Source organism: Monodon monoceros, unplaced genomic scaffold (assembly GCF_005190385.1).
Source record: "Monodon monoceros isolate NGI ecotype Baffin Bay Population unplaced genomic scaffold, NGI_Narwhal_1 Super_Scaffold_21, whole genome shotgun sequence".
In the NCBI taxonomy this organism is placed as follows: Eukaryota; Metazoa; Chordata; class Mammalia; order Artiodactyla; family Monodontidae; genus Monodon; species Monodon monoceros.
Window position 1 is genome coordinate 72,476,761 of NW_021703778.1, and position 25,000 is coordinate 72,501,760.

At 53.0% G+C, this 25,000-nt stretch overlaps 1 protein-coding gene across 7 annotated transcripts in view; it reads right to left on the minus strand.

Annotated features, from left to right (window-relative positions):
- Positions 1-9,883: 9,883 nt before the first annotated feature.
- The window catches only part of TLE3 (TLE family member 3, transcriptional corepressor), a 49,097-nt gene continuing 33,980 nt past the window's right edge, over positions 9,884-25,000 (minus strand). For 3 of the 7 annotated variants that reach the window (XM_029236973.1, XM_029236969.1, XM_029236968.1), the window contains 12 exons: positions 22,157-22,276; positions 21,177-21,227; positions 20,375-20,527; positions 19,819-19,960; positions 19,059-19,258; positions 18,156-18,232; positions 17,106-17,355; positions 16,473-16,720; positions 15,492-15,639; positions 14,532-14,682; positions 13,343-13,419; positions 9,884-12,278 (listed from right to left, as the gene is read on the minus strand). In XM_029236973.1, coding sequence (XP_029092806.1) covers positions 12,171-12,278; positions 13,343-13,419; positions 14,532-14,682; positions 15,492-15,639; positions 16,473-16,720; positions 17,106-17,355; positions 18,156-18,232; positions 19,059-19,258; positions 19,819-19,960; positions 20,375-20,527; positions 21,177-21,227; positions 22,157-22,276 — 1,725 coding nt within the window. In that variant the 3' untranslated portion in view covers positions 9,884-12,170. The remainder of the gene's footprint in view (positions 12,279-13,342; positions 13,420-14,531; positions 14,683-15,491; positions 15,640-16,472; positions 16,721-17,105; positions 17,356-18,155; positions 18,233-19,058; positions 19,259-19,818; positions 19,961-20,374; positions 20,528-21,176; positions 21,228-22,156; positions 22,277-25,000) is intronic. The other 4 variants (XM_029236974.1, XM_029236971.1, XM_029236972.1 and 1 more) reach the window with 4 other exon arrangements.

Sequence of the window (25,000 nt, forward strand, 5' to 3'; positions counted from 1 at the left end):
GCAATGACCAATCCATTAGCATCAAGCACCCCTAGCCCCCAGATTATGGCCCCTTAAATACTACTTCCCGCTAAAAGGAGCTAGGGGTCCTTGGGGAAATGGCTGACTCCAGATTTAGGACAGAAAATGGACAAGATGGGAACATTGTCTCGTACCAGAAAGCAATGAAGCTATCAGACTACCAGAGTCATATCAAAAAGACTCAGAAGGCATCTTCAAGAAGTTTCCTAAAATAGGATGATTTGAGAAGCAATAAGAATAACTCCACTTGACTGAAACATATCAAATATATATAAATCCACATGGTTAGAGTGATACTTTAAAAGAAGAAAATCTTTGAGGTTGCTAAGGAACTAACTTATTACTTTGAAAACTGAAAAATAAAGCAAATAAGTAAGTATTTATCGTGCATTGAAACTCTACCTCAAGATAACCAAATGGTTCATGAGGGGCACTTTCTCTTTATAGAAGTACCCAAGCAAATAGATGAAAAAGGAGGGATAGAATTTAAGTATCACCATCTTGCAGCCTCCTAATGAATTCATGCATCTAGACAGTGATCAACCATGACTGCTAACATTCAAAAGGAGAAACACATACATAGTTATGTGCTTCCGAATGGATCAATGAAATAGTCTTGCCTGCACCCACCGCCCCCCCGCCGGCCCCAAATCAAGCCGAGATCTCATCAAGCTCCAAGATCTAACTAATTTAGCAATCAGCAAAATTCAGACTGTGAGAAGCTGTGAGGACAAATAATTTTGTTTCTTCAATAAATAAATGTGTGTGTGTGTGTGTGTGTGTGTGTGTGTGTGTGTCAGAGAGAGGGAGACTGAGATATGAAGAAGGAACCTAAAAGACATTTATCAACTATAGTCGCTTTGTACTTTATTTGGAATCCTAATTCAAATATACACATTTTTTAAAAAAATCACAATTGAGGAAATTCAAATATGAAGTGGGTATTTTATGACTTTTAACATTGCTGTTAATTTTTTGGGTGGGTTACTAGTATCATGCTTATATTTTTAAAATAGATTTCACTTTTTGGAGATATTGAAATATTTACTAATTAAATGATGAGATGTCTGGGGTTTGCCGCATAATACTCCAGTGGTGGTAGCCAGGTGGAAATAGGAGGGGTGTAGATAAAACAAGGTTAACCCCGAGTTGACAACTGTTGAAACTGGATGGTGAGTACACGGAGATTCATGATACTGTTCTCTCTACTTTTGTTTGTTTCCTGATAAAAAGCTAAACAAATTTAATCCATGATGTCTATGCATGAGATTGTTGCCCATGAAATCTACAGAATCATTAGAATCACAAAATATCTAGGCTGGAGAGGACCCAGGGATTGCTCACCCAGCCTTCAAGCATGACTCCATAGATAAGACCAGGACCTGGAGAGGTCCGGTGACATAGATAAGATGACATGGTGAGCTTTGCTCCTCTGCCACTGGGCATGTGCACCTGTCCCCCCCTTCTCCCCCCCATGCCCAAAGCTCTTCTCTCAGTCACCAGAAATTATGATGGTTCCTTAACAAGTCCTGATTTTTCTAGCTTTTCTTTATTTAACCTTCAATTATGAAATATTTCAACCATACAGAAGATAATATGATACTACTAAAGCTACCACACAGATTTTAAAAATGTGAACATTTTAAGATTTTCTTCAGTTTTTTTAAAGCTAACAAAACGTGATAGGTAGAACTAACTGAACTCCCACATTCTTCTCCCTTCCTCCTCACAGATACAATTATCCTGGTGGCATGCTGTGTTCTTTCCACTTGTGTTTTTATAGTTTGATGTGTATACTCAAATTTATAATTGTTTTGTGTGGATTTACATTTGACATAAATAGTATCGTATCGTATATTTCCTTTTGCAACTTGCTCTTTTCACACAACATTGTGTTTTTGAGGTTTATCCAAGTTGATACATGAAGATCTAGCTCATGCATTTTAAAGCCTCTATACAATTTCATTATACAAAAACGTATAGATTTTTCTTTATGTTTCCTCCAATAATGCATTATAGGTCATTGACAGTTATTTTTTGCTGCTTCAAACAATGGGGCAATGAAAAATGTCTGTATGTATCTCTTCGTGTGTTTGTGTAAGAGTTTCTCTAGTGTATATACTTGGAAGTAGAATTACCAGGTCATAGGGTTGTGTTGCTTTTACTTTACTATTGCCAAACGCTCAACAAAGTGGGTGGGTGACCCAATCATGCTCCCACAAGCAGGGTTTGATGTCATTCCCCATCCTCCTGGAAGCTGCATGTTATTAAAGTCAAAAAGTTGCCAATCCAACGGGAATGAGTTGTTCTGTTTTGCTTTTGTTTTTTGAATTTGCATTTTCCTGATGACTAGTGAGAATGGGGCATTTTCACCTGTTTCCTGACCATTTGTGCTTCCTCTCCTGTGAACCACCTGTTTCTGCATTCTGCCCATTTTTCTGTGTTGTTTACTTCCACGTACTGACTTGGAAGAATTCATTACATATTCCAGATACCACTTCTGTGTCCGTTATAGGTGATGCATTTATTTTTTTCATGCTTTCTTATGGCATCTCTCATCGTACAGGTGTTTTAAATTTTAATGTAGTCAAATTGACCTCTTTTATTTTTTTCATTGTAGCTCTCCGTTTCTGGGTCTTGTTCAATGATCCTTTCCCTACTCAAAGTCCTAAGGTTGCTCCCTAATATTTTATCCTAAAAGTTTAAGGATTTTAATCCTGCTGGAATTTATTTTTGTATGTTGTGTGAGGCAGAGATCCATTTTCCCCTCCATAAAGATGGTCTATTGCTCCAGAACTATTGCTAATAATGCTTTTCTTCAATGATACATGATGGCACCTAGGTCATAGCCAGAGTTCATCTCTATGGAGATGTATTTATGCACTCTGTTTTGTTCCACTGGTCCACTTGTCTATACATGCACCAAGAGCACACTTTCCTGCTGACTGTGGCTTTACAATAAGTCTTGATATCTGGAGGACCAGTTCTCCTTTCTTACTCCTCTTCAAAATTATATTTGCTATTATCGGTACTTTACTCTTCAGATAAATGTGAGTATTAACTTTTAAAATTACATAGAAAGCATCCTTTTTGGGTTCTGTTTAACATTGCATTACTGTATAGATTGCTGGGAAAGACAGCTTTTAAAATGAAACCGAATTTTCTCCTCAGTGAATATGGTATAGCTTAATGAGACAGGCTGGGACCTGGGCCCCTTCGCTGCAAGTGCTGCAGTGCTCGCACCTGGACACACCTCTCCTCAAGCAACAAAATACAAAGAAACTGTACGGGACTAAAAATAACTGTGTGCATGGTGCAGTTGGGGCAAATTTTGGATCCAAATGATACAAAGAGACCAAAAAAAACTTTTTTTTTTTGCGGTACGCGGGCCTCTCACTGTTGTGGCCTCTCCCATTGCGGAGCACAGGCTCCGGGCGCGCAGGCTCAGCGGCCATGGCTCACGGGCCCAGCCGCTCCACGGCATGTGGGATCTTCCCGGACCGGGGCACGAACCCGTGTCCCCTGCATCGGCAGGCGGACTCTCAACCACTGCGCCACCAGAGAAGCCCCCAACTGCCACTTTTGAAGAGCCTGGAGCAACAACAGGGCGTAGGGAGCAAAAGCAAGATACTGCACATGCCCCCTCCACACACCACCGCCTAAGGGGTGGGCAAAACACCTAAGCCGCCCCTCTGACCCGACCCCTGGACACACCCCTACCCTCACCCCATATAAGAAGCAAGGTTGCCCACCCGCCTTGGGGAGCGAGCAAGCAAGGGAAACTGTTGTTTGTTCTCGCTGCCCCCTGCTGCAGCAGGAGGGGCCCCAATAAAGCCTTGCCTGAATTTCTTGTCTGGCCTCTAGTCAATTTCTATTGCTTGGGGAAGGCCAAGAATCCTGGTCGGTAACATTATGATCTGCATATACGTCTTTTTTTTTGTGGGGCGGCTGCATTGGGTCTTAGTTGCGGCATGCGGGATCTTCACTGAGGCATGTGGGATCTTTCGTTGTGCCACACGGGCTTTCTCTAGTTGTGGCTCTCGGGCTCCAGAGCGCGTGGCCTTTGTAGTTTGCAGCACGTGGGCTCAGTAGTTGTGGCGTGAGGGCTTAGCTGCCCCGCGGCATGTGGGATCTTAGTTCCCCGAACAGGGATCAAACCCGTTATTTTGGGCTGCATTGGAAGGCGGATTTTTACCACTGGACCATCAGGGAAGTCCCTTGCATAAGTCTTTTTAAAAATTATTTCCTTCTATAGCATTTAATATTTTTCTTCATAAAAGTCTTATGTAGCTTTACTTAGATTTATTCATAGGTCATTTTTGTTGCTATTGTAAATGGGTTTTATTTCTTTAAATTACGTTTTGTAATTGATTACTACTTATGAATAGGAATGCTATTGATTAATATTGATTTCAGATCCAGCAACTTGATTAAACTCTCTTACTTGTTTTAATTGTATATTTTCTAAGTATGTAGTCATATTATTTGCAAATAATCCTGATGTTCTTTCATTTCAATCATCATATTTATTATTTTTTATTCTTTTATTTTGTCCTATTGCATTGGCTAGAGCATTCAACACTATGTTGAACAGAAGCAGTAATAATGAGCATTTTTGTTTTGTTGCTGACTTTGAAATTATGCTTCTAAAACTTAACCTTTATCTATTATTGGATTGCTGCTGGTCTGATTCAGCTATCCATTGCCAGATGAAAGATATTTTCTTTTATGCCTACTTTGGTACTTTAAGGAAAGTCATGAATGGGTGTTGAATTTTACAAAATGCCTTACCTGTTTCTTTTGATTGATAAAACTAAGACTTCCAGCTGTGCTGAAAAATAAGCTGTGTTCTTCAATAATTGGTTGTAGGGTTGGTTCTATGTCTCAATTATGTTGTTCAAACCTTCTGTATCCTTATCAACTTCTCTCAGCTTGATCTACCAATTTCTGTTAGTGGATATGTTAAAATCTCCCATTCCTCCTTATAAAATTCTGTCCATTTTTGATTTATGTAGTTTTTATGTAGTTTTCTTAGCTTGGGAGCTCCCACTCTACATTCAAAGTTTTTTATCTATGACATTAAAGGATTCCCCTTTCTTTCAAGGTAGGCTATCAAAATAATTGTTTTACTTTTTTTTTTTTTTTTTTTTTTGGCTGTGCTGCGTGGCATGCGGGATCTTACTTCCCCAACCAGGGACTGAACCCAGGCCCTGGCAGTGAAAGCACGGAGTGCTAACCACTGGACCGCCAGGGAATTCCCTGTTTTACTTTAATTTTACCCAACATGTCTGTCCACACGGCTAAAGGGAACCCTAATTAGCTTGCTGTTAGATTTGCCAGGATTGGACATGCGAGACGTGCTTTTTTCAAGTCTCGTCACCTATTGTCAGCAAACACTTGCATCCGTGATATTCACAAGAGACAAGACCACAGCTCCTTCTCACTCTCGCTTCTGGTCTCAGCAGAGCGGGAGCCCCCAAGGGCCCGCTTCTGAGCCATCAGCCCTGCCCTGTCTGATCTGCCTGGGAGGGGGGTTCAGAGTCAGGGTCACGGTGAGCACACTGTGGAGTTTTCTGGGCATTGACAGATGTGCCCTAATAGATGTGAGGAAGGCCTAAGCTGGGCAGTGGACACTTCTGTCCTCCTCTGACTTTTACCTTCCTATGGTCTTCATCCTGAGATTGCTGATCTCCTCTTCTATCTGTGAGATCAGTTCTTTCCAAGCTTCTGAGCCAATCCTAATGATGCAGCTGGTCCACCACCCACCCACTCATTCATCCATCTACTCATTCATTTATCCAGCCAGCCAGCAGCAATATCGTACAAACACTACAAATTGTGTGATCTTGGAACTTCAGTTACATCATCTATAAAATGCATATAATAATAGCATTGACTTCACAGGACACTTACGAGTTTAGAATTAGACAATGCTTACGAAGCACCGGCAGACACATACTAAGTACTCTATTAATAATAGCTATGATCTTCATCACACACTCACTGATTCATTCAACTAACATTTCCCGATCACGTACTGCGTATTAAGTACCAGAGATACGAGACACAGTCCCTGCTCTCGGAGCTCACTGCCTGGTGGGAGGGCCAGGTGGACATCAGGAGAGAGGATGATATTATTAAACTAATAGCCACAATACACCATGCATAGTACATGCCACAGAGAGCTGGCAGAGGATGCTCCAACAGCACAAAGGAGACACAGCCAGTTTAGACTAGAGGAGCTGAGGCTCAGGGAAGGCCTTCCTGGAAGAAGTGAAACTGAAACTCAGTCCTAAAGGATGAGCAGGGGTTGGAAGAAGGATGTAGGGCATTCCTGGCTGGAAGAGAAACACATACGAAACCTAAAATCAGAGCGTGGCTTCTCAGGGCCTTGGAGGCATGTGTGACTAGTGTGTAAGGTCAAACGGGAGAAAAGGTGAGACATGACTCTAGAGATGCATGGCTGGGCCTGAGGACAAGTTAAAAGTTCAGACACTGTGCTTGCCCAGGGCCACTGAGGGGCTCCGAACAGGGGAGTGGCGAGGACAGATGTGCAGTTTATAAAGGTCCCGCGTGAGTATATCAGCCGGGTAAGGGACCCAGGTCACGTCCAGTGATCCAGTGCACAGAACCCCAAGTCTTTGGATGTTAATTGAGGTGGGGACCTAGAGCCTGGGACCCATCACGGGCAGTCTTGAACTGCAGCTCACCCCCTTTATTTCCTCCTCGTCCCCCTGCCCCTCCTGGCTCAGGCGCGAACTCTGGCCTCTGCAGCTCCCTCCTCCTGAGTTTCAGCTCCCTCCTCCTGAGCTAGAGCAAGGCAGAGGGGAGAACTAGGTGGGGCAGGGGAGGGGCACGGGGAAGGATATGCCCTTACCCCAGGCCTTAGCACATGCTGTTCCTTCTGCCTGGAACACTCTCCTCCCCACCTCCCTTGGGCATGGTACCTCTGCATTCTTCAAGCCTCAGTTCAGCTCACTGCTTCCAAGAACCCCTTGCTCTGACTCCACGCCCTGGGTAATGTCTCAGCTATGTGAAGTGACATCTTTTGGTTTGTGCCTTCGCACATCTCATGGAGCGGCAGTTGTCAGTTTATGTGACGGTTTCTGCCAGCTGGCTGAGAGCTCTGTGGGGAGGGCAGGCATCCCAGCACCCAGAACCATGCCTGGTACACGTTAGGTCCTCACTATAGAAATGTTGGTTGGATGGATGGGTGGACAGAAGGATGGCTGAAGAAATGAGTAGATGAGTGAGTGGGTTGGGTGATGGATGGATGGATGGAAGCATGGGCAAGATGGGTGGGTGAGTTCTAGAGTGTTCTCAAGGCAGGATGACTTGACTCTCATGACTACTGTGGGCCATCTCCCTTCCATGAGGAATTTCCTCACCAGTCCTCTTGAAGAGGCAGGAGGCGTCATCCCCTGGATACTAATCCTCCAAACAGTATCATTCAGTCCTGCCCACCGGGCAGCTCCTTCACTAAGGGTGGGTTACTGAGTTTAGGGGAGGGGGAGGTATGAGTCACAATCTCAGCTCAGGCTGTGTCTCATGGTGGGTTACTTACCCTTTCTGGGCCTTAACTGTCCCATCTATCAAACCAAGGTCTCAGGATAGATGTCTCTTCAAATACAAAAGGCCCAATTTTGGTGTAACGTTTAAAAATACCTCATGAGTACGGTACGTTTTATAGAGTACGGTACATTTTATAGAGCACATTTTCTACTGTTGTCATAAAAAAATCAAATGATGCCTAACCGTGTAAATAAAAAAAGGTTCATCAGGTTTGTTTGCTATACTTTATGTTAAAAATAGCTCATTCTCAAACAGTGTTCTTGAAAAAACATTTACACTCCAGCATCACGGGGGAGTCCGTGGGCAGTTCATAACATTTAAGAGTCTTGCCAATAACACTTCCAGCTCCAGCATCCAGACCTCTGTATCTGTTCTTTCCCGTAGACCCTGTAAGTTAGGACAGTCACTGCCCCTGCTGGGGCCTGGGCTGCCTAGGGGTGGGGAACAGGGATGGCAGTGACCCAGAGAGAGGCCTGAGGGTGACCTGGTCTTAGGATAATCCTGTCACTGCCCCTGCTTGGTCTGGCCTGGACCCTTGTACATAATCTGATGTGACCTAAAACCGTGAAAGCTGGCTTCTGACGACCACGCCCTCTTCATGTGTTTCAAACAGATCTCCTTGCTTTGAGCAAAGGCAGCACAACAGAACTGAACAACTGCAGAAACCAGTCCCTTCTCTGGGCTTCAGTGGTGAGCACTGTGACAGCCCACTTGCCCTGAGAAACGGGATAATCTCAAGCCAGTGAAAGCTCATTCTTTATTCACTAGTTACAACCCGGAGCCTATGAAGTCCTGGGCGCTGCCCTCCAGGGAAACTAGTCTAGCTGTGCAAACAGGTGTGTGAAATGCTGCAATTAGTAGGAGCCTGGATTTTTGCAGCAACAGTTAGGGGGTGACTTTGAAAAGGGCTAAAAAAGTGAAATCAAGGCTTTCTACCATCCTGTGGAGGAGGAGGTGTGGGCAAGCTCAGGGGATTAAGGATGAAGTCAGATTGTTTACAATACTTGGGTCTCTCCCCAAAGACTCCGAGAGGCCTCACAAACCTGAGTGCAGAGGAATCACCTGCAGAGCAGTAAGAGGGGGAGCTGAGGTTCTGCGAGGTGGGAAGCGTGGGAATGGGAGGGCAGCTGTGGGTGGGGGAGAGAGGAGGAGAGGAAGCAGGCGGAGTGTGAGGCTCAGCGTGGAGAGGCTTGGTGAGCTCCTTTCAGGACAGTGGCCGTGATGACAGGAAGGGGTCAAGGCACCAGCAGCCAGGGCCCAAGGGTGTGTCCCCAACCACACTTTCACAGGTCAAATGTCTCTCCCCACCCTCGACTGTGAGCTTCTAGCGCTCGGCCTGAAACTTGGTCATCTCTCCATCCTCGACTGTGCCCAGGAAATCTTGGGAGGACAGCCTTTCTGAGGTAGGTCGCCTCGCCTTCTCAGAAATGGACCTGACATCGGCCTTCACTCCCAGCAGCACAAGGCTGGAGGTAAGCATTATGAGAGGTGTTTTCCTCTTCTACCTGCTGGGGCATGCAAGCCTCAACTCCAACCCTATCTCGGCACCAATGGGCAACCCACTGGCAAACACAGAATTTTCTGGCCAGGGCCTGCCATCTGGCCCCTCTGGCCCTCTGCTGTGACGATAAGACCTGGACAAACAAGGAGTGTGGTTCAAAGGGGTGATGCTTTCACTCAAGTTTGTGCAACCAGTACAAGACAGAGCTGTCAGCCAAACTGTAGCCCCAGATGGGCATTCTTGCTACCTGCTGGAAGCTTCTCCGCTGTAAGCCTGAGAGGACAACCGGCTCCAGATAAATGACCCCTGTGTGTGCAGTCCAGCTGTCCTTTCTTAGGCTGAGAATAGACTGCTTTATCCCGATCGTCACTCCTTTTTTCAAATGTTCAACTCCCTTTCTTGTATGAAGTAACAGTAGGCAATCGTTTGTGCTGATTTACAATGACTGACAAAATACGGAGCTGGAAACCACGTTAGTCCCTAGTTCTAGAGAGATTTTGCCCATGGCTGCATGACAGCCAAGAGCCTGGGAACCATCCCGGGCCAGCCCTGCCTCCCTGAGGGCACTGCCCTGCATTCCTATCCTGCCCCTTCCGTAAATAAATCCCTCTTCCTTCAGAAATGCACCCTTAGTGAATTAGAGAGCGGGGTCAGCCCACAACATCTGAATTTCAGCTTAAAAAAGACGGTGGAGGTTTTCAGGGTCCTGATGTGACGTCACAGACACTTTGCAACTTCACTGGAAGTTCATCACACTTCATTTTTTTCCCAAAAAGTTTTGCAGTGACAGCTGCATAGGACTTCGGTGTCACCTGTGGGCTTCCCCTCAGGGGAAGTTAAGCACTCCCCTTAACTGTCCTGTGCGATCACTTTTTAGGGGCAGGGGCAGCATGGCAGTGCTTTGAAGAGAGAAGAGCTCACGTTTATGGATGACAAAGGAAGCTGCCCAGGATCCAGGACATGGGGGTGACAGCGCCCTGCTCTCTTCTTGGGGGCGGGGGAGGCAATTAAAACGCAACAATCAAACCAACCTTTAAATAGTAACTTTTAAAAATATAAAAACAGCTCATTACAATGACTTTTCATTTTCTCTTTTCTTCAGGAATCAACTTGTCTTCCACCCTCGCCCTCCCTTGTGGGGAGAACCTTAACAAGAGGCAGCTGAGCATCTGAGATCCAGAGAGAGGAGGGAGAGAGGGAGGGAGAAGGAGAGAGAGAGAGAGAGAGAGAGAGAGAGAGAGAGAGAGAGAGGGAGAGAGACACAGACAGACTCTGGATACGTCTCCCCAGCCTTAGAAAGGGAACGCACCTTGCATCTCTGCAGCCTCCCATGCCAGGTTGGGGGAGGGGCTCACCCAGGAACAAGAGCGGGGGGGGGGGGGGTTAGAGGCGTGGTTCACCAGAGCCCCTCCTTCCTTCTCACCAGACAGAATCACACATTATAAAATAATCCATAAAAATGCAGTATAAAAATTATCTTCCATATGCTACATCCATGGAGAGCCCACCACCAGGACTCACGACGCCCTTTAGCTTTTCCTTAGAAGAAGAAAAAATAAGACCAAAAGGAAAAAAGGAAAAAAAAAAAAAAACCCCAAAGACCAAAAACCCACCAAAATCCTAACACCTCAGAACATTTTGGTACCAAAAAGTGGCACCTGCAGGAGACGATATTCTAGCTGTAAGCTGTCTGGGCTCCTAAGAGAGACGGGAAGCTACAAGAAGTCAGCCCAGTGCGCCCCCAGCCCAACCCCAAGTCCCCTCTCCCCAGGCAGGGGGGAGATAAACCTCAGACTCACAGCTCTGCAGGTTAAATACACACTTTCCCTCTAAGGAGAGAGGAGGAGGTCAGGGGCAGGAAAGGGGAGAGAAGGCATTTTATGAAAGGACATCACTTCTAATTCCTTTTATTCAAATTAAAAAAAAAAAGCACCCACATCAGTTGGTATTTTTTCTCTGGTGGCCCCTGAGCTGAGTCGCTATGCTCTCCTCTAACTTCGTGTCCTTTCTAGGTTGTATCCGAAGATTAAGAAGGGCCGGAGACAGAGTGCCTTTGAACTTCCATTTCTCACCACGATAACCAAATGTGCACCAAAGAGAGATGGAGGTCAGCGTGGGAGGGAGGGAGGGAGGGAGAGAAAGGGAGAGAGAGAGAGAGAGACAGACAGACAGACAGACAGGGGGTCAGACACCTGAAAGGGGAGCATGGAGCTCAGGAGACTACAGAAAAACCCACCATTTCTGCTGCCGTCAGCCAGGGCTGGCACCCATCTCAAGCTCTGTCAATCCGTCAGTCTATCTGGAGCTTGGTCCTGACACGCCTCAATCGATTCCCAGGTCCACATGGAGATACACTTGTCCAGGGGGGTACCTGATAGCCAACCTGGCTGCCAGCCGTAGTGCCTCTCCTCCACCCCAGGAGTTTTCTCCCCGTTCTACTCCCTCTCCATTCTGCACCCCGCTCCCTGCCTCCCCTTCCCAGATGGGAACTTTCGTTGTTTTTTTTTTTTAAAAAAAAAAAAAAGAAAAAAGCCACCACCACGAGTGGATTACAAATACAGCAGGCGAAATACACGGCTGGCGTTGCCGGTGGGAAGGGGCCTCCTCCCCCCGCTGACCAGTCCGAGATAGGAGTCTGTTATTTACACTTTTCACAAACCTTGTGCGCTGCACAGTCAGGGACGTGAAACCCCCCCCTCCCCTGGCACAAACGTGTGGTCCACGCTCCAGTGTCCCTGAGCCAGGGCAGGGGAACACATCAAAAACAAGAGGGGAAGGAAAGATTCATGAGGGCGTCTGTGGGGAGCCGGAGCCACGAGCCCCCGAATAAATCTATGTGTAGCATCTGCCAGGATCGTTAAGGGGAGGAGAGGAGAAATCCATCAGAGTCCGTGAGTCCCATCAATCCACGCCTGGGAGTCCCCGACTGTGACGGGGGCACCTTCTCAGCCGCCGGAGCACAGCGCTGGCCCGCTCGCCGCCCATCCTCCACGTCCACGGAGCCCCTCGCCGGGGTCTCCCCGGCACAGCTGAGTCTGTTTCTCCCGGAGTTTGACAGCCCTGTTACAGTCCTTGTTTAGTAGATGACCTCATAAACCGTGGCCTTCTTGTCACCAGAGCCTGTTACAATATATTTGTCATCCGCCGAAATGTCACAACTCAAGACAGACGAGGACTCCTTAGACTGGAGGAGGAGAGGCAAGACAGGGCGGCGAGAGAAAGGACAGAAATTCACTTTGTGGGTACTGGACGCCCTTTCAGTGCTCTCTGAATTCAACCGCCCTCTGCCCGCCCCGGAGCCCACGCTGCAAGGCCTTCAAACACAGCCCTTCCCGTTAGAGGGGCCCCTTCCACCTGCTTCCCCACAAGGAAAAGCTCGTTAACAGGGCCCAACGTGATCTTCACAGTCTCTGAGGGGCAAGACGGAACACTTGAGCCTCGTGAGCTTTGATCCTGAGTTTACAAACAGGAAGAAGCTTTTCTGAGCTGGGAGCAGGTGTCAACAGGCCAGACCCTCAGCCTGGTGAGCTAAGAAAAAGGATTTGCACCTGAGTTTTGAAGCATCCAGTGTAACTGGAGACTTGAAAGTTACGTGCGTGACACGCTAGGTGCCAGACTTCTAGCCTGAGTCCAGAAAGTGGCTTGTTGGCTCTGAGAGTACGTGTGACTGTGTGTGTGTGTGTGTGTGTGTGGCATGTCTCTGTGTGTGTGCGCGTCTGTGTGACCAAGTGAGAGGGCGCAGCATCAGCCCCAGGTCTTGAAAACTCACAGAAAGCCTCTTGCTTCTCTCCCATCTCCTTCCGGATCTTTCTCCTGCCCCACCTCTCTCCCTACTTGGAAGTGTTGAGACGAAATACGAACTTACTTGAATATCAGACAACACTGCTCAGAAAAAAAGCTGCCCAGTTTGCTCAAGTGCCCAGCACGCCTCCTGCGAGGGCTCAGCATGCAGGCCAAAGCCAAGAGCCTGTTTTCACTTCTCCTTGCTCTAGAAATCCTACAAGAGCCCCTGCTTAAAAGCCCTCACCCCGAGGGGTCAGATGCCATTAGCAGCAGAGTGTATGGCCCACTGATGCGCCCAAGTCCAAGCCCTTGCCTCTGAAGATCCCATCCTGGACCCCTGGCAGGCAGGGGCTGGAAGAGGCCGGGGCAAGTTCTGCTTTACCTGCCCCACCCCCGCCCCCAGCGCTGCGGACGGGCCCTGACTCTGGGCAGAATCAGGAGGGGTGCTCGGATGGCGGGTGGTACCTGGAATATGCTGGCTCCATACGGTGTCCTCCAGGCGTTGAGAAGGTTATCTTTCCCAGTGCTCACAAACCACTTGCCTGCAGGCGGGAGGCAAAGGAAACATCAGGTTGTGGGCTGCTGCCCTCTAAAGTGAGACCCGCCCCATACATGGCTGGCTGCCATGGAAACACAGTGTGAACCGCTAACCAGTGCTGGGCCAACTCTTCACTTGTGAGAGGCATTTTGTAACCGAGACACAGTAACACAAACATCGACACCCAGAGAATGCCTTCCTCTGCAATCAAGGGGAGGGGTGGGCAGGCTGGGACGGAGACAGGGAGGATCTGCAGTTAATCACAGGGATTACACTGCCCAAAAGATTCTTTTTAAAGCCACTAAGGTTGACTGATCCATCTCGATTCTACTACTGGAAGACGGCAGGAAGTACTAGGAATGACAAAGCTCTGAGTGTCTGGAGACCCAGCTGAAGGCGGGGATCGCTGCAGGTGCGCTGCCAGGGCTCTGCCTGCGTTAATGCCCCAGGGCTCCCAGAGCCACATGGGGTGCCTGCAATTCCTGGTCCACAGAAAGACCGGTCGGGGTTTAGAGAGGACGGGACGCATCAGAGCTGCACAGCCATAACTACTGAGTCCGCGTGCCCCAACTACTGAAGCCCACGCGCCTACAGCCCGTGCTCTCCAACAAGAGAAGCCACCGCAATGAGAAGCCCGCCCACCGCAACAAAAAGTAGCCCCCACTCGCTACAACTAGAGAAAGCCTGCGCGCAGCAACGAAGACCCAACGCAGCCAAAAAGGAATAACTAAATTTTTAAAAAAGTAAAATAAATTTATATATTAAAAAAAAAAAGTGGGTCGGCAGATATTCCAATCCAGAGCTATGGCCACCAAAGCCTGGGGTCTGAACCACAACCTGGAAGCACTGCTGGCAGGGCTGTGAGTACTGTTCCTTTGCCCCAAGCCAGCACGGTCTGGCTCTGGCCTGGTCTCACAAGTGCTTGGTACCCTGTGGCAGTATCCGCATCCGAGGATGTAGGGGGGGATGCCAGATGGGGGGTACTGGTCAGGGTCAGGGGACCTGGTTCTGGGACCGTGCTCACTTTGGGGCTCTGGCCCTTCTCTGAGCTTTGGGCCGCATCTATGCACAGAGGGCAGGCCAGGCGTCCCGGGGCTCCCACTCCCCCAGGCTCACCGCAGTAGGCGAACTTGAGGGATAGCACGCAGCTCTCGTGCAGGTGCAGCTGGTACTTGTCGGGCTTGCTGTGGTGCAGCACCTCCACGTTGCTGCTCTCCATGCCCACGGCCAGCCACTCCCCGGTGGGGCAGTAACCCAGCGAGAAGATCTGCGGGGGAGGGGCATAAGGAGATCAGCATCCTCCAGAGCCACAGGGGTGCGGGGGTTCCTCGAGGGCCCTGCTCTGGGACCCTGAAGACTCAGCGTCCCACCACTCCTTCCCCCAGCACCTCCCCACCTGCCATTTGCAAAGTCAAGCCCGATAGCCCGGGGGAATGGGATCTCATGTTTCATCCCCATTTGACAGGTGACGAAGTTGAGGCCCAGAGAGGTTGCTGACTCTAGAAAGTAAGTGGCAGAGCAAACTCAGAGGTGGCACAGATATTTCACTCTCACAGTTATTCTCTCTGCCTCAGTGACTTCTGCCTTTCCTTAAGAAAAACGTGAGTAAATAAAACACTAACGTCTTGAATAGCAAGATTAAAATATTAAAACAAGTAATAAAACAACAGAACCCAGTAATACCTGGCACTTACAGAATGCTTTCTATGAGCCATGCTTACAGCCAAGGCTTTTAGAGGGACCATTTCAGGTGCTCCCACCAGACCCATGAGGCAGCTATGACTATTCCCATCCCACGTAAGAAAACCAAGGCCAAAGTGCTCAACGGCAGAGGAGCTGGGAATCAAATCCAAGCCGTTGGCTCAAGTGTGTCCAACTCCAAAGCCTTGTCGATTCTGTTTCATTGCCACTTCCTCCAGGAAGCCTTCCCAGATGGCTCAGGTTGGTCTCAGGTCCATTTGCAACGACCAGGTGTGAGGGCCCCTTTGTCCCCTGACTCAGCCACTGGGACCTGGGGAGGAAAGGCCCCACGCTGCTCCAATGGAGGGAAGGGGGGGGGGTGTCTCGGGGGCACACCTGGGAGGTGAAGTCATGCTGCTGCAGCTGCCGGCCCTCCCGCAGGTCCCAGGAGCGCACGGTGTTGTCCAGGCCTCCGGTCCATAGCTTGGTGCCGTCGTGGGAGATGTCTATGCAGCTGGCCCCATCCGTGTGGCCCTGGAACTGCCTAGGAAGGCCAGGCAGGGATGGGGGTGAGCTCCGGGGAAGAACCGAAGCCAAGCGGACAGCCATCCCAGGGGGCAGGCCAGCTCCGCCTGAGCAGAACAGGAAACTGAGGTCCATCGTCCCCCCGGGGAGCTTGCAGCAGAGCCAGGCCTGGGCCCCTCTCCTACTCTGCTCAAGGGTCTTCGGCAGGGGCAGTTCTGGGAGAGCAGGTACGTAACAGGGGAACCCCCCCCCCGCCTTAGCCCGACACCCCATGCCTTCTCAATTTGCATTCTTGATCCATCCTTGTCACCCCGCACGAACCACGCGGCTGAGGCCATAAACCAGCTGCATGGCGCTATGACTAACACAGACGGCCACACTGCACTGAGGGCCGATGCTGGGCCCGGCGCTGGGGTCCGACTCTAAGGGAGGGGCTTCACTCCGCCCGTTGCATGCAAGGGAAACCGAGGCACGGAGGTTAAGCGACTTGCACAAGGTCACACGGAGGCAAGATTGAAACCCTGCAGCTTTGCTCCCGAGGCCCCACACTTAACCACCAAGAGGTACTGCTCCTCCACTCTGGTCTCAACGCCTCTCCTTCTCCTGCCCTCTCTGTGTGTCTCCAGCTCCCCTTCTCCCCAGAGCCTTGTGCAAGTTCCTGGGCCAAGGAGCCCTCCATCGTCTACCCACGCCAGGCATCTGGCACAAGCTGTTTTCTCACCTGGGTGCCCTCGCCTGCGCTGTTCCAGCCGGCCCACAGCACCTCGGACAGGCCAGTCGCAGCAAAGATACCAGGCACGGCCAGCGAGGCCCTCCCGAGGACAAGGACCCCCGCTCCCTCCCGTGTCTAACCTGACTAGGGTCTGGTTGTGCAGGTCCCACACGGCAATGTTCCCGTCGCTACAGCAGGAGAAGCAGACTTTGGCGTCGGGGCTGATGGCCAGGGCGTAGCAGGCCGGAGCCGAGGATGTCAGCTCGGCCTTGATGCGGGGCGTGGGTGACGCCAGGTCCCAGATGGTGAGCGTGCTGGCCTCGCCGCCCACGATGAGCGTGCGCCCGTCGGGGAGCAGCTTGCAGGAGCGGATGTAGTTGTCCCTGTTCTGGAGGGGGAAGGGGCAGCGTTCAGTACCACCCACCTCCCCTCCTGGGGACCAGGAGGGTCCACAACACTGAGCATCCTGGCCGCTTCTGCCCACTTCCTGCCCTTACCGAAGGCAGCTGCCAGTCCGACTCCGCTCCTCATTCACTCCTCGTTCACCCCCCTTTCAAACTTTCACTCACTTCTTCACAGACCCCTGGAGGTCGGCATCACCTCCCCTTACAGACGACGAAAGTGGGGCTCAGGGAGGTTTGCCAACTTGCCCAAAGTCTCCCAGCCAATACAGGGCTGCACCTGGCCGGGGGGATGGGGCTCTCCCCCTGACCCAGGCTGTCCCGCTCTCCTAGACCAGGTGGAAGGGGTGCCCACAGCTCTGGGATCCTCACCAGGCAGTCCAGCTGGGAGATGGGGCTCTTGCTGCCCGGCTGGCTGATGTCCCAGATCTTCACGCAGCCCTTGCCGCCCGTGTAGACGTGCCGCGTGGGGTTGCTGATGGTCACTGCACACACCACCTCCCCGTGGCTGAGGGTGTTGATCTGCCTTGCGTGCCTGGGGATGCCGGGGCCTGCCAGGGCATCGTGGGGGAAGGGCACGGGCTGCATCTGCCCGTCAGCGCTCACGTGGAAAGAGTAGGCTCTGGGAGGGGGAGAACCACACTTCTGCCATCTCCAATCCTCTAATAACAGTTTGTACAGCTCCTGCCTAGTTTGACCGGCACCCGCCCCTGCCTGGCCTCCTTGCCTCCAGGTGTCCCCTCTCTCCAGGTCTGAGGGCACCTGGTAACCCCAACCTCCTTGGCCTGGCTCCACCAGGCCGGAAACTGCTGCAGAGTCCAACCTTGGCTTCTGCCCCCGCTTACAGATCCTTGCTCCAAACCAGGTGGCTGACCCCAAACTGGCCGCGGGAAGGGAGCACCCTTCCCCCACCATCTACAGAATCCCGAACACGCTGATTCCAGAAAGGACCCAGCTTGAACGCCACCCCTCCTCTAGGAGCCAGTGGCATTAGGGAGGAAAACCTGTCTGCGACCCTCCAAATGAGTCCCAGGGTGCACATCAGAGCCAGGGCCGAGCCAGTGTGGTCGGCCTGCTGTTTTAAGTGCCAGCTGTGGGCAGAACCCACAGGAGCCCCCAAGGCCAGGGCAGCTCCACGGCGTTTGGTTGAGAGACCGCAGTGTCCGAAGTGTTCCTTCCCTCTCAGAGCCCAGGGACCACATCCTCCACCCCAGCCCTGTCTCGTTCCCCTTTCAGAGGGAGCGTGGGGGCCGTTCAGGAGTGCGGCCAGGCAGCTTTGCTGGGGTTGCAACCTGGCCTATGGGTACCCCGAGAGGGGCAGACACCCTCCCTCAGGGGAGGTCCACCAGGGCAGGGGATGGGTGGGTGGGTGGTGTGCTCTCCCCTGCCCTCCCCAAGAAGCAGAAGATAGCCAAAGCTTACGGTTTTCCACCAGGAATGGAGGCGAGGCTGGAGGGCAGGCCCGTGGCCCGCATCGGGGGGTGAGGGTCAAACCCAACCTGTAAGGCAAGGCCAGGCCAGCCCTTAGTGCGGGGTGCCGCCATACGTCCCCCCGCTATACATCCCCCTCCACCACCTCCTGTCCCACCCGCATGGCGCTGCCTCTTCAGAACCCGAGACAGCTGGGCAGAGCACAGCCCCTTGTTCCAGAGAGAGCACGGGCCCAGGAGGGCCAAGTGCCTCGTCCAGGACAATGGCAGGAACAGGATGATGGTCCAGACCCCGAACTCCGAACCGGTTATCTTCCACTCCCTCCCCCAGCTCATTCTCCCTGCTCTGCAAGGCCGAGCGGGCCCCTCCTCACTTTGTTCCCTCCCCTGGTGTCCCAGGGGGCTTGTCATGTGGAGAGAAGGCCAACCTGGGTTCAGGAGATCAAGAGAAAAACCGTCTCCTGGAAGAGGACCCACCTCTCCAGTCTGAACTGCTCTCAATAAACGGCAGACAAATCTTGGTATAACGGGCTGCCCCGTTTGCCAAATCCCTGCCTCGTGGAAATCACCTGACTCACCGTGGGATTCCCACCCCCACAGAGCCCAGAAAGAGGTGTCAGCCCCGCTTCCCAGATGGAAAGGGGCAGCCCGGGGAGGCTGTGTTGTGTGAGGTCACATGGCAACTGATGGGCAGGCGGGGTGGGACCCAGGTCTGCTGACCCCCAAGTGCGTTCCACTCTTATTCCTAATTAACACTCTACCCCAAAGGCAGCTAGCTGCCTGGTTGCTGGGCCCAGGTCCCCTTTGGTGTGCAGGAAGGGCCACCTTCACCCCCTCTAACTCCCCCGCTCCTTACCCAGTCCCCCCCAAAAAAGGAGCCAAAAGGTCTACGTACAGCTCCAAAGCTCACCATTGGCGATCGGCCATAGGCGGCGGCAGCAGCGGCGGCAGCCGCGCTCATCTGGGGTGGGATGTTGTGGAGGCCGGCGTAGGCGCTGGGGCTGGTGAGGGAGCCGTTCATCTCATGGTGGCTCATCATGGCAAAGGGCGCAGCGTAGGAGCTGGTGATGGAGATGGGCGTGCGCAGGGCCGAGGCTGCAAGGAGGCGGGCGTCAGCTGGGAGAGGCCACCAAGGGGAGTGGGCCCCACACGCCTCCATCAAGGGCAAAGCTCAGGCCACCAGGCTGCCTCCCTGCCCAGCAGCAATCCCTCCTGTGTTCTAAAGCTGCCTACTCCAGGCAGTCCTCCTGGACTGAACCCACCTACCAGAGAACCCCATCTTCACAGCCTAAGAAGGTTCGAGCTGAAAGATGTGACCATCGCTTTTTATAGAGCAGGACTTGGAGGCCCAGAGGAGGGGGTTGTTCAGAGCCTCACAGAACTAACAGCAGAGGCAGACAGATCACTGGTGTCCTGACCTGTCTGAAACTCCTTCCACACGCCCAGTGCACAGTGGCTCCAGCAAGCCCTGACATCGGTGTTGAAGCACCAGGCACTCACCTTCTTCTCAAACCTGACCAAGTCCCCCAGAGACGGGCCCTGGGAGAGCCCTGACTCTGACCCCCCTCCCTGGCCCCCATCTGTGAGGCTCCAGCCCTGGCCTGGGGCAGAGCCCCTCCCCTCAAACATGGTCAGCCCAGCCCCATCGTGCCTACCCATTATACCTATCGGGTCCATGCCTGGAGGCTTGCCCGGCATCGACCGGAGTCCCGGGGTCGTGCTGGTGCCCGGAGTTGGGGCATCGTTCCTTGGGGTTGGTGTGTTGGACTTGAGCCCAGGGGTGGAGGATTTGTCATTCTGAAGAGGGTAGATGCAGAGACCAAGGGAAGCCATGAAGATTCCTTTCTCCCAAGAGCTGGGCACCACATGAAGCCCAGTGCTGGACCCAGCTCTGAATCTTCTGCCCCACAGCTCCTCAATTCTTGCCCAATCTTGTTTGGCAGGGACTGTGGTAATTGTTCCCATTTAATAGATGCAGCAACTAAGACTTAGAAATGTTAACTGATAATAAGCACAGGGCTCAGCCTGTAAGTGGTAAAGACAGGATTTGAACCCAGGCCAAGCCCCAATCCGTGTACTTTCTACTCCAGCCCTCTGCCTTCCACTTAGCACTACTCCAGATCCAGACCCTTTTCCAGAACGTTTGCCCTCTGCCCCCACGTTCCCCACCCTCTCCCAGCCTCTGCGGCGCCAGGGGCAGACCCCACATACATGACCAAGGTCTTTGGTCTTGGAGGAGGGTGTGCTGCTGGAGGAGGCCACCGAGGCGGGGCTGGTGGGAGCGTCCTTCTTCAGGCCACGGGCCTTGTCCAGCCCGTTTTCAGGAGGGGAGTGTGCCGGGCTGACCCGGGGAGTCGCTGGGTCCTAAAAACACAAGTGATATGGGGATGTGCTGAGCAGTGACGAGTCTGGAGTCTCTCTGCTCTGGGGACGGGAATGGAGTGGGCACGGGGCATGGGAAAAGAGCCTGGTCCCAAGTGGGGACAATGAGTTTTTAATGACCTAGTGTGACCCCTTCATCCCACAGGTAGGGGGAGACTGAGGCCTGGGTGGGTGGAGGTGACCTGCCCAAGATCAAATACAAGTTCAGGACTCCAAGCTGGGCAGCTGGGCCTTGGCCCTGGGTAGGTCCTTTCCAGCTCCCCCTCCCTCGCTAAGGCTGACCCAGGGGGCTCACAACCCCAAGATCCCAGGGGTGGTGGGGAGAACAGAGCTGACCTGGAGGACCATGGTGACTGGGAGCCAGCCCTCCCCTGGGATCTTCAGGGGCCTGTCTCTGGAGACCCAGCCTAGGAACCCAGCAGTGTGCACGAATGCCCAGCCGCCAGGCAGCCAAGCCCTGCCATTCTCCTCCTGACCAGTTGGATGCCCCAACCCCAAAGGCCTCGTCACCCAGCTGGGGCTGCTGGTAACGGTGCAACAGCTGAGACACGACAGCTCCCACCCAGGACAGGAGCAATCGCCAACCACCCTGCACAGGGACAGCCGCCCTGCGACCTGGGCTGGCCCTTACCTCATTGGAAACGTCCACCACCAGGTCGTCACTCTTGTCCCCGTCACTGTCCTGCACGGAGAGGGAAGCCAGTGAGAGGCCACGCCCACCCCAGACTGAGCCCAGACCACGCCCCTGCTTCCACCAGCCAGGATCTGAACCCCAGCCAAACCCCGAAGTCCACGCTCTCCCCACTCAGCCCCACCAAAGCTGACCTCTTCTCCTTGCTGTTTGCTAGCCCAGACCCCAGCCCCACGGTCACTCTGCTCCCACGCCCACAGGCGGCCTCACCAACACCTGCCCAGTTATAATATTTCTAAGCCTGCTTTAACATGTCACTCTGGAGCCAGACACCTCTCTCCAGCTGGCCTGATATCCACCACCATTTGCAAGTGAGTGCGCTGGTCTCGTTCCATCATTCCCATCACCGTGTGTGTGTGGGGGGGTGATTAGCCTTGTCTCCCAGAAACGCAGCTGAGGCTTTGGCTGTGCAACGTGTCTGAAGCCCCAGAACAGCCAAGTAGCTGAACACGGAGGGCCGGGCCCAAGGGCACCAGGTCCCACACCGCATCTCCCCCTGCCCTCTGCCCCAGCTCTCAGCCCTGCTCGGCCTGGCACAGAGCAGACACCACGACCACCTGTAGGGTCGAAGTGTGGGGATGCCAGGAACGGTCCCCAGAGCAGACCGGAGGTTCTGAGGGGGCCGTGATGGCAGCAGGGGGTTTTTGGCCCATCGGGGGAGGTACCCCTAGCTCTCCCCAGGCCCCATGGAGGCCCGGATGACTTCCCTGTCCACTGCCTCCTGGCCGTGGTCCGCAGGCTCACAGGACATCGGTCTGTGGAGGCTTCCCCTGCCCGGGCCACCTGCCCTCCTCAGTGCGGCAGCGTCTCCTGCCCCCACTTCTTCCTGACTCTCCCACGACTCAGGCCCCATGGGGTCTCCCCCAGCCCAGCCCACCCAATCCAAACCCCGGCGGAACCCGCCGCGCTCTCAGACATACGTATCGGCTCAAACTGTCCTTCTCCTCTGCTTTCCGCTTCTTGGCTTCCATGCTGTAGTCTGCAGAGCCCCGATGCTTCTCACTGGCCCGCAGGCTTTCCGAGGGCGACACCGAGTTATTCTGGAAGCAAGGAGGAGAGTGAGTATGAACATTTCATGCACATATTGACATAGCTAAGTGACTCAGAAGGTCTGCTGAGGTGTCGTGTGTGTCCTGCAGGTCTCAGCTCCATCGGAGGTTCCCCAGGGACGCCTTCCCAGCTCCCCAGACTCGGTTCCTCTGGGAGCGACCGCGGGAGCACGACAATTCTCTTTTATAGCTGCAATTAGATAATTAACCCAGCACGGGCCGTTTGCCTCTGGCCTATGAGACTGTATGCCTCATGAGGGCGGGGGTCACGCCTGTGTCCCCCACCACCCATCTGTGCCTGCCACATATATTTGCTCAAAGAATGGATAAGCTCAATCTGCACTGGGTCTCGAAAGATGGATCTGAGCCGACAAACTGGGGCCAAGTGCAATACTTCATCTGCTGAACCCGACAGGAGCGGGGAGACTGACCGGGATGGGGATCGCCGGGGTGCCAACAGGCCTCCTAAGTGTAGGTGGGCGATGGGGCATTTTGTGCGAACACCCTACAACTACAGCGTGGCCTCCTACAACTTTAGAGAAACACCAGAGTTATAAAGAAACAGAAAATGCAATGTCATGAAGCCTTTCCCCTCTTAAGACAAGAAAAGGTATAGAGGACAGGTAGACTGCCACGCTTTGTAATGACAGGAAAGGAGGGGCCCCAAGACAATGGGCAACATGCCCAAGGTCCCCCAGCAGCAGGCAACACGAAGGAAACCCAAGTTTTTCAGGCCTGGAAGAGACTTAGCAAGTTCTCCCTTCAACTACAAAGCAAGTGAGGACGAGGAGAGTTTGGAATTTCAGGCCTGGGAAGAGGGAAGGTGGGCCAACAGGCGAGGCAGGAGAAGCACCCGCCAGTGGGCCCAGGGACGGAGCGGTGCTGGAAGGGGAGAGCTGCCCGCAGAGGAGGACCCTGGCTGGTGGTGTGATGGGTAACCAGGAACGGGCTGGGAGCAGGGAGGGAGGAGCTACGGGCAGGGGTACCTGCCAGCAAACCTCTGTGCCAAGAGAAAAATACCACAACCCCCTCTAGGGGGCTGCCGAGGTTTGCCCCTTCCTAAGAGACCACGCGACCCCGTCCCCGTTTCGCTCAGCACCCTCTTCAGGGCACCTGCCCTGGATCAGGCCTGGGGCTGGATGCCAGGCGTGGAGGAAAGAACAAGACACAGTCCCTGCCCTCCAGGAGCTCACAATCCAGCTGGAGGGAAGGCGAAGTCCACTTCATCCCCATCCCCAGGGGTGTGTGACGAGGCCACGTGGGGACCCAGAGAGACGTCTGCTCAGAGGAGAAGGGCATCAGGAGGCAGGTGGAAAGACTCCCCACTTCCCCAGAGGCCGGGGACGGTGTTCCCGGGTGGGGTGGCGGGGGGGAGTGGTGCGGGAACCAGCCACAGAACTTTATTTCCTCCCCTAAGCCGGTTTCTGGGCAGCCCTTCCCTGCCAAGCTTCTGCCTGAAGCAAATTAAAATGGTAGAGTTATCAAGCCTTGAAGAAAATATGGAGGTTATAATGGAAGTGCAGCTCAACCCTCCCCGCAGCCGGGCAGGCGCAGCGGCGATACACGCACAGCCGTGATTCAATTAGCCGGGGCGAGCGCCGGCAGAAAAATCGCCGTCATTTCATTTCAGTTCCTCTGACGGCGGCCACCCCGTGCTAAGCAGAAGCGCTCCCAGCCCCTCTGCCCTAGGGTGGGCAGGCGGGGAGGAAAGGGGGGGGCGCGCGGCTGCTCCTGTTTCTCCCCGCAACCAGGGCCACGGCTCAGAGAACAGCAGGCTCTTTCTTCTCCTGCAGCCAGGCTGAAAACCCTCGCTGCTACCGGAGGAGAGTCCTGTCAGGCGTTTAGCGGCATCGATCCAGCCCGCCTCTGACTGGCAGGCGGCCAAAAAACTAAGTATTTTTTATTGCTTCGGCTAGGCAAGGAAATATGAATGAAGCTACCTCTAATTGGACTCCAGACTAACCCCTCTGGGACAGCTTCCAGCCCATCCAGCCGGCCCCCCTCCCACTCCGACACGGCCCTGTCTTTCCTGCCGGGGCCTCATCTGTTGACAACCTGGTTTCCAAAGGGCTGATTACGTTTGTCTACACTCCCTCCAACACCACGGCCGCGTGCACACATATGAGCCCCTACTGCCTGTCCCCGGGACGCCCCACACCCCCTCCCGGCCCAGGACGGCGTCCCGATTCATTTCCACGGAATTCTCCAGTGGCCCAAGGATGGCCCCTCTGCCCTGAGTCTGGATGTCGGCGAGCACTGCGGAGCGAAGAGCCCAGCTCTTAGGGGTTCCCCATGGGTTCCTTTTAGCAGAAAGCGTTCACAGATGGGGGCACAAAGCCAGAGTCAAGAGCGACAAGGATGAGCATGAGAATGTGTGAAGGCAGGGAAGGGGCCGAGCACCCACTTCTCTGTGCGGCAGGTCCCTGTTAAGCAGGTAAGCTCCGGATCCTGGGTCCCGTTCTGAGCAAGGGGTCTTCCTAGCTAAGCGGAGAGGCTGGCTGGGCAGGAATATTGCCATGTTACAGATAGAGAAACTGAGGCTCAGAGAGGCCAAGAGGACTTCCCAACATCCCATGAATCTGGGCCCAGACTGAGCCTTGAGGTGTCCAGCCCAGCCCTCCAACAAGGCCACCTACTGGGATCAACACTAAAGCAATCAAAATGGATTTACAGTTTCAGCTGTTCCTTTCTTATGCACCTAGCCATTCCTGGGCC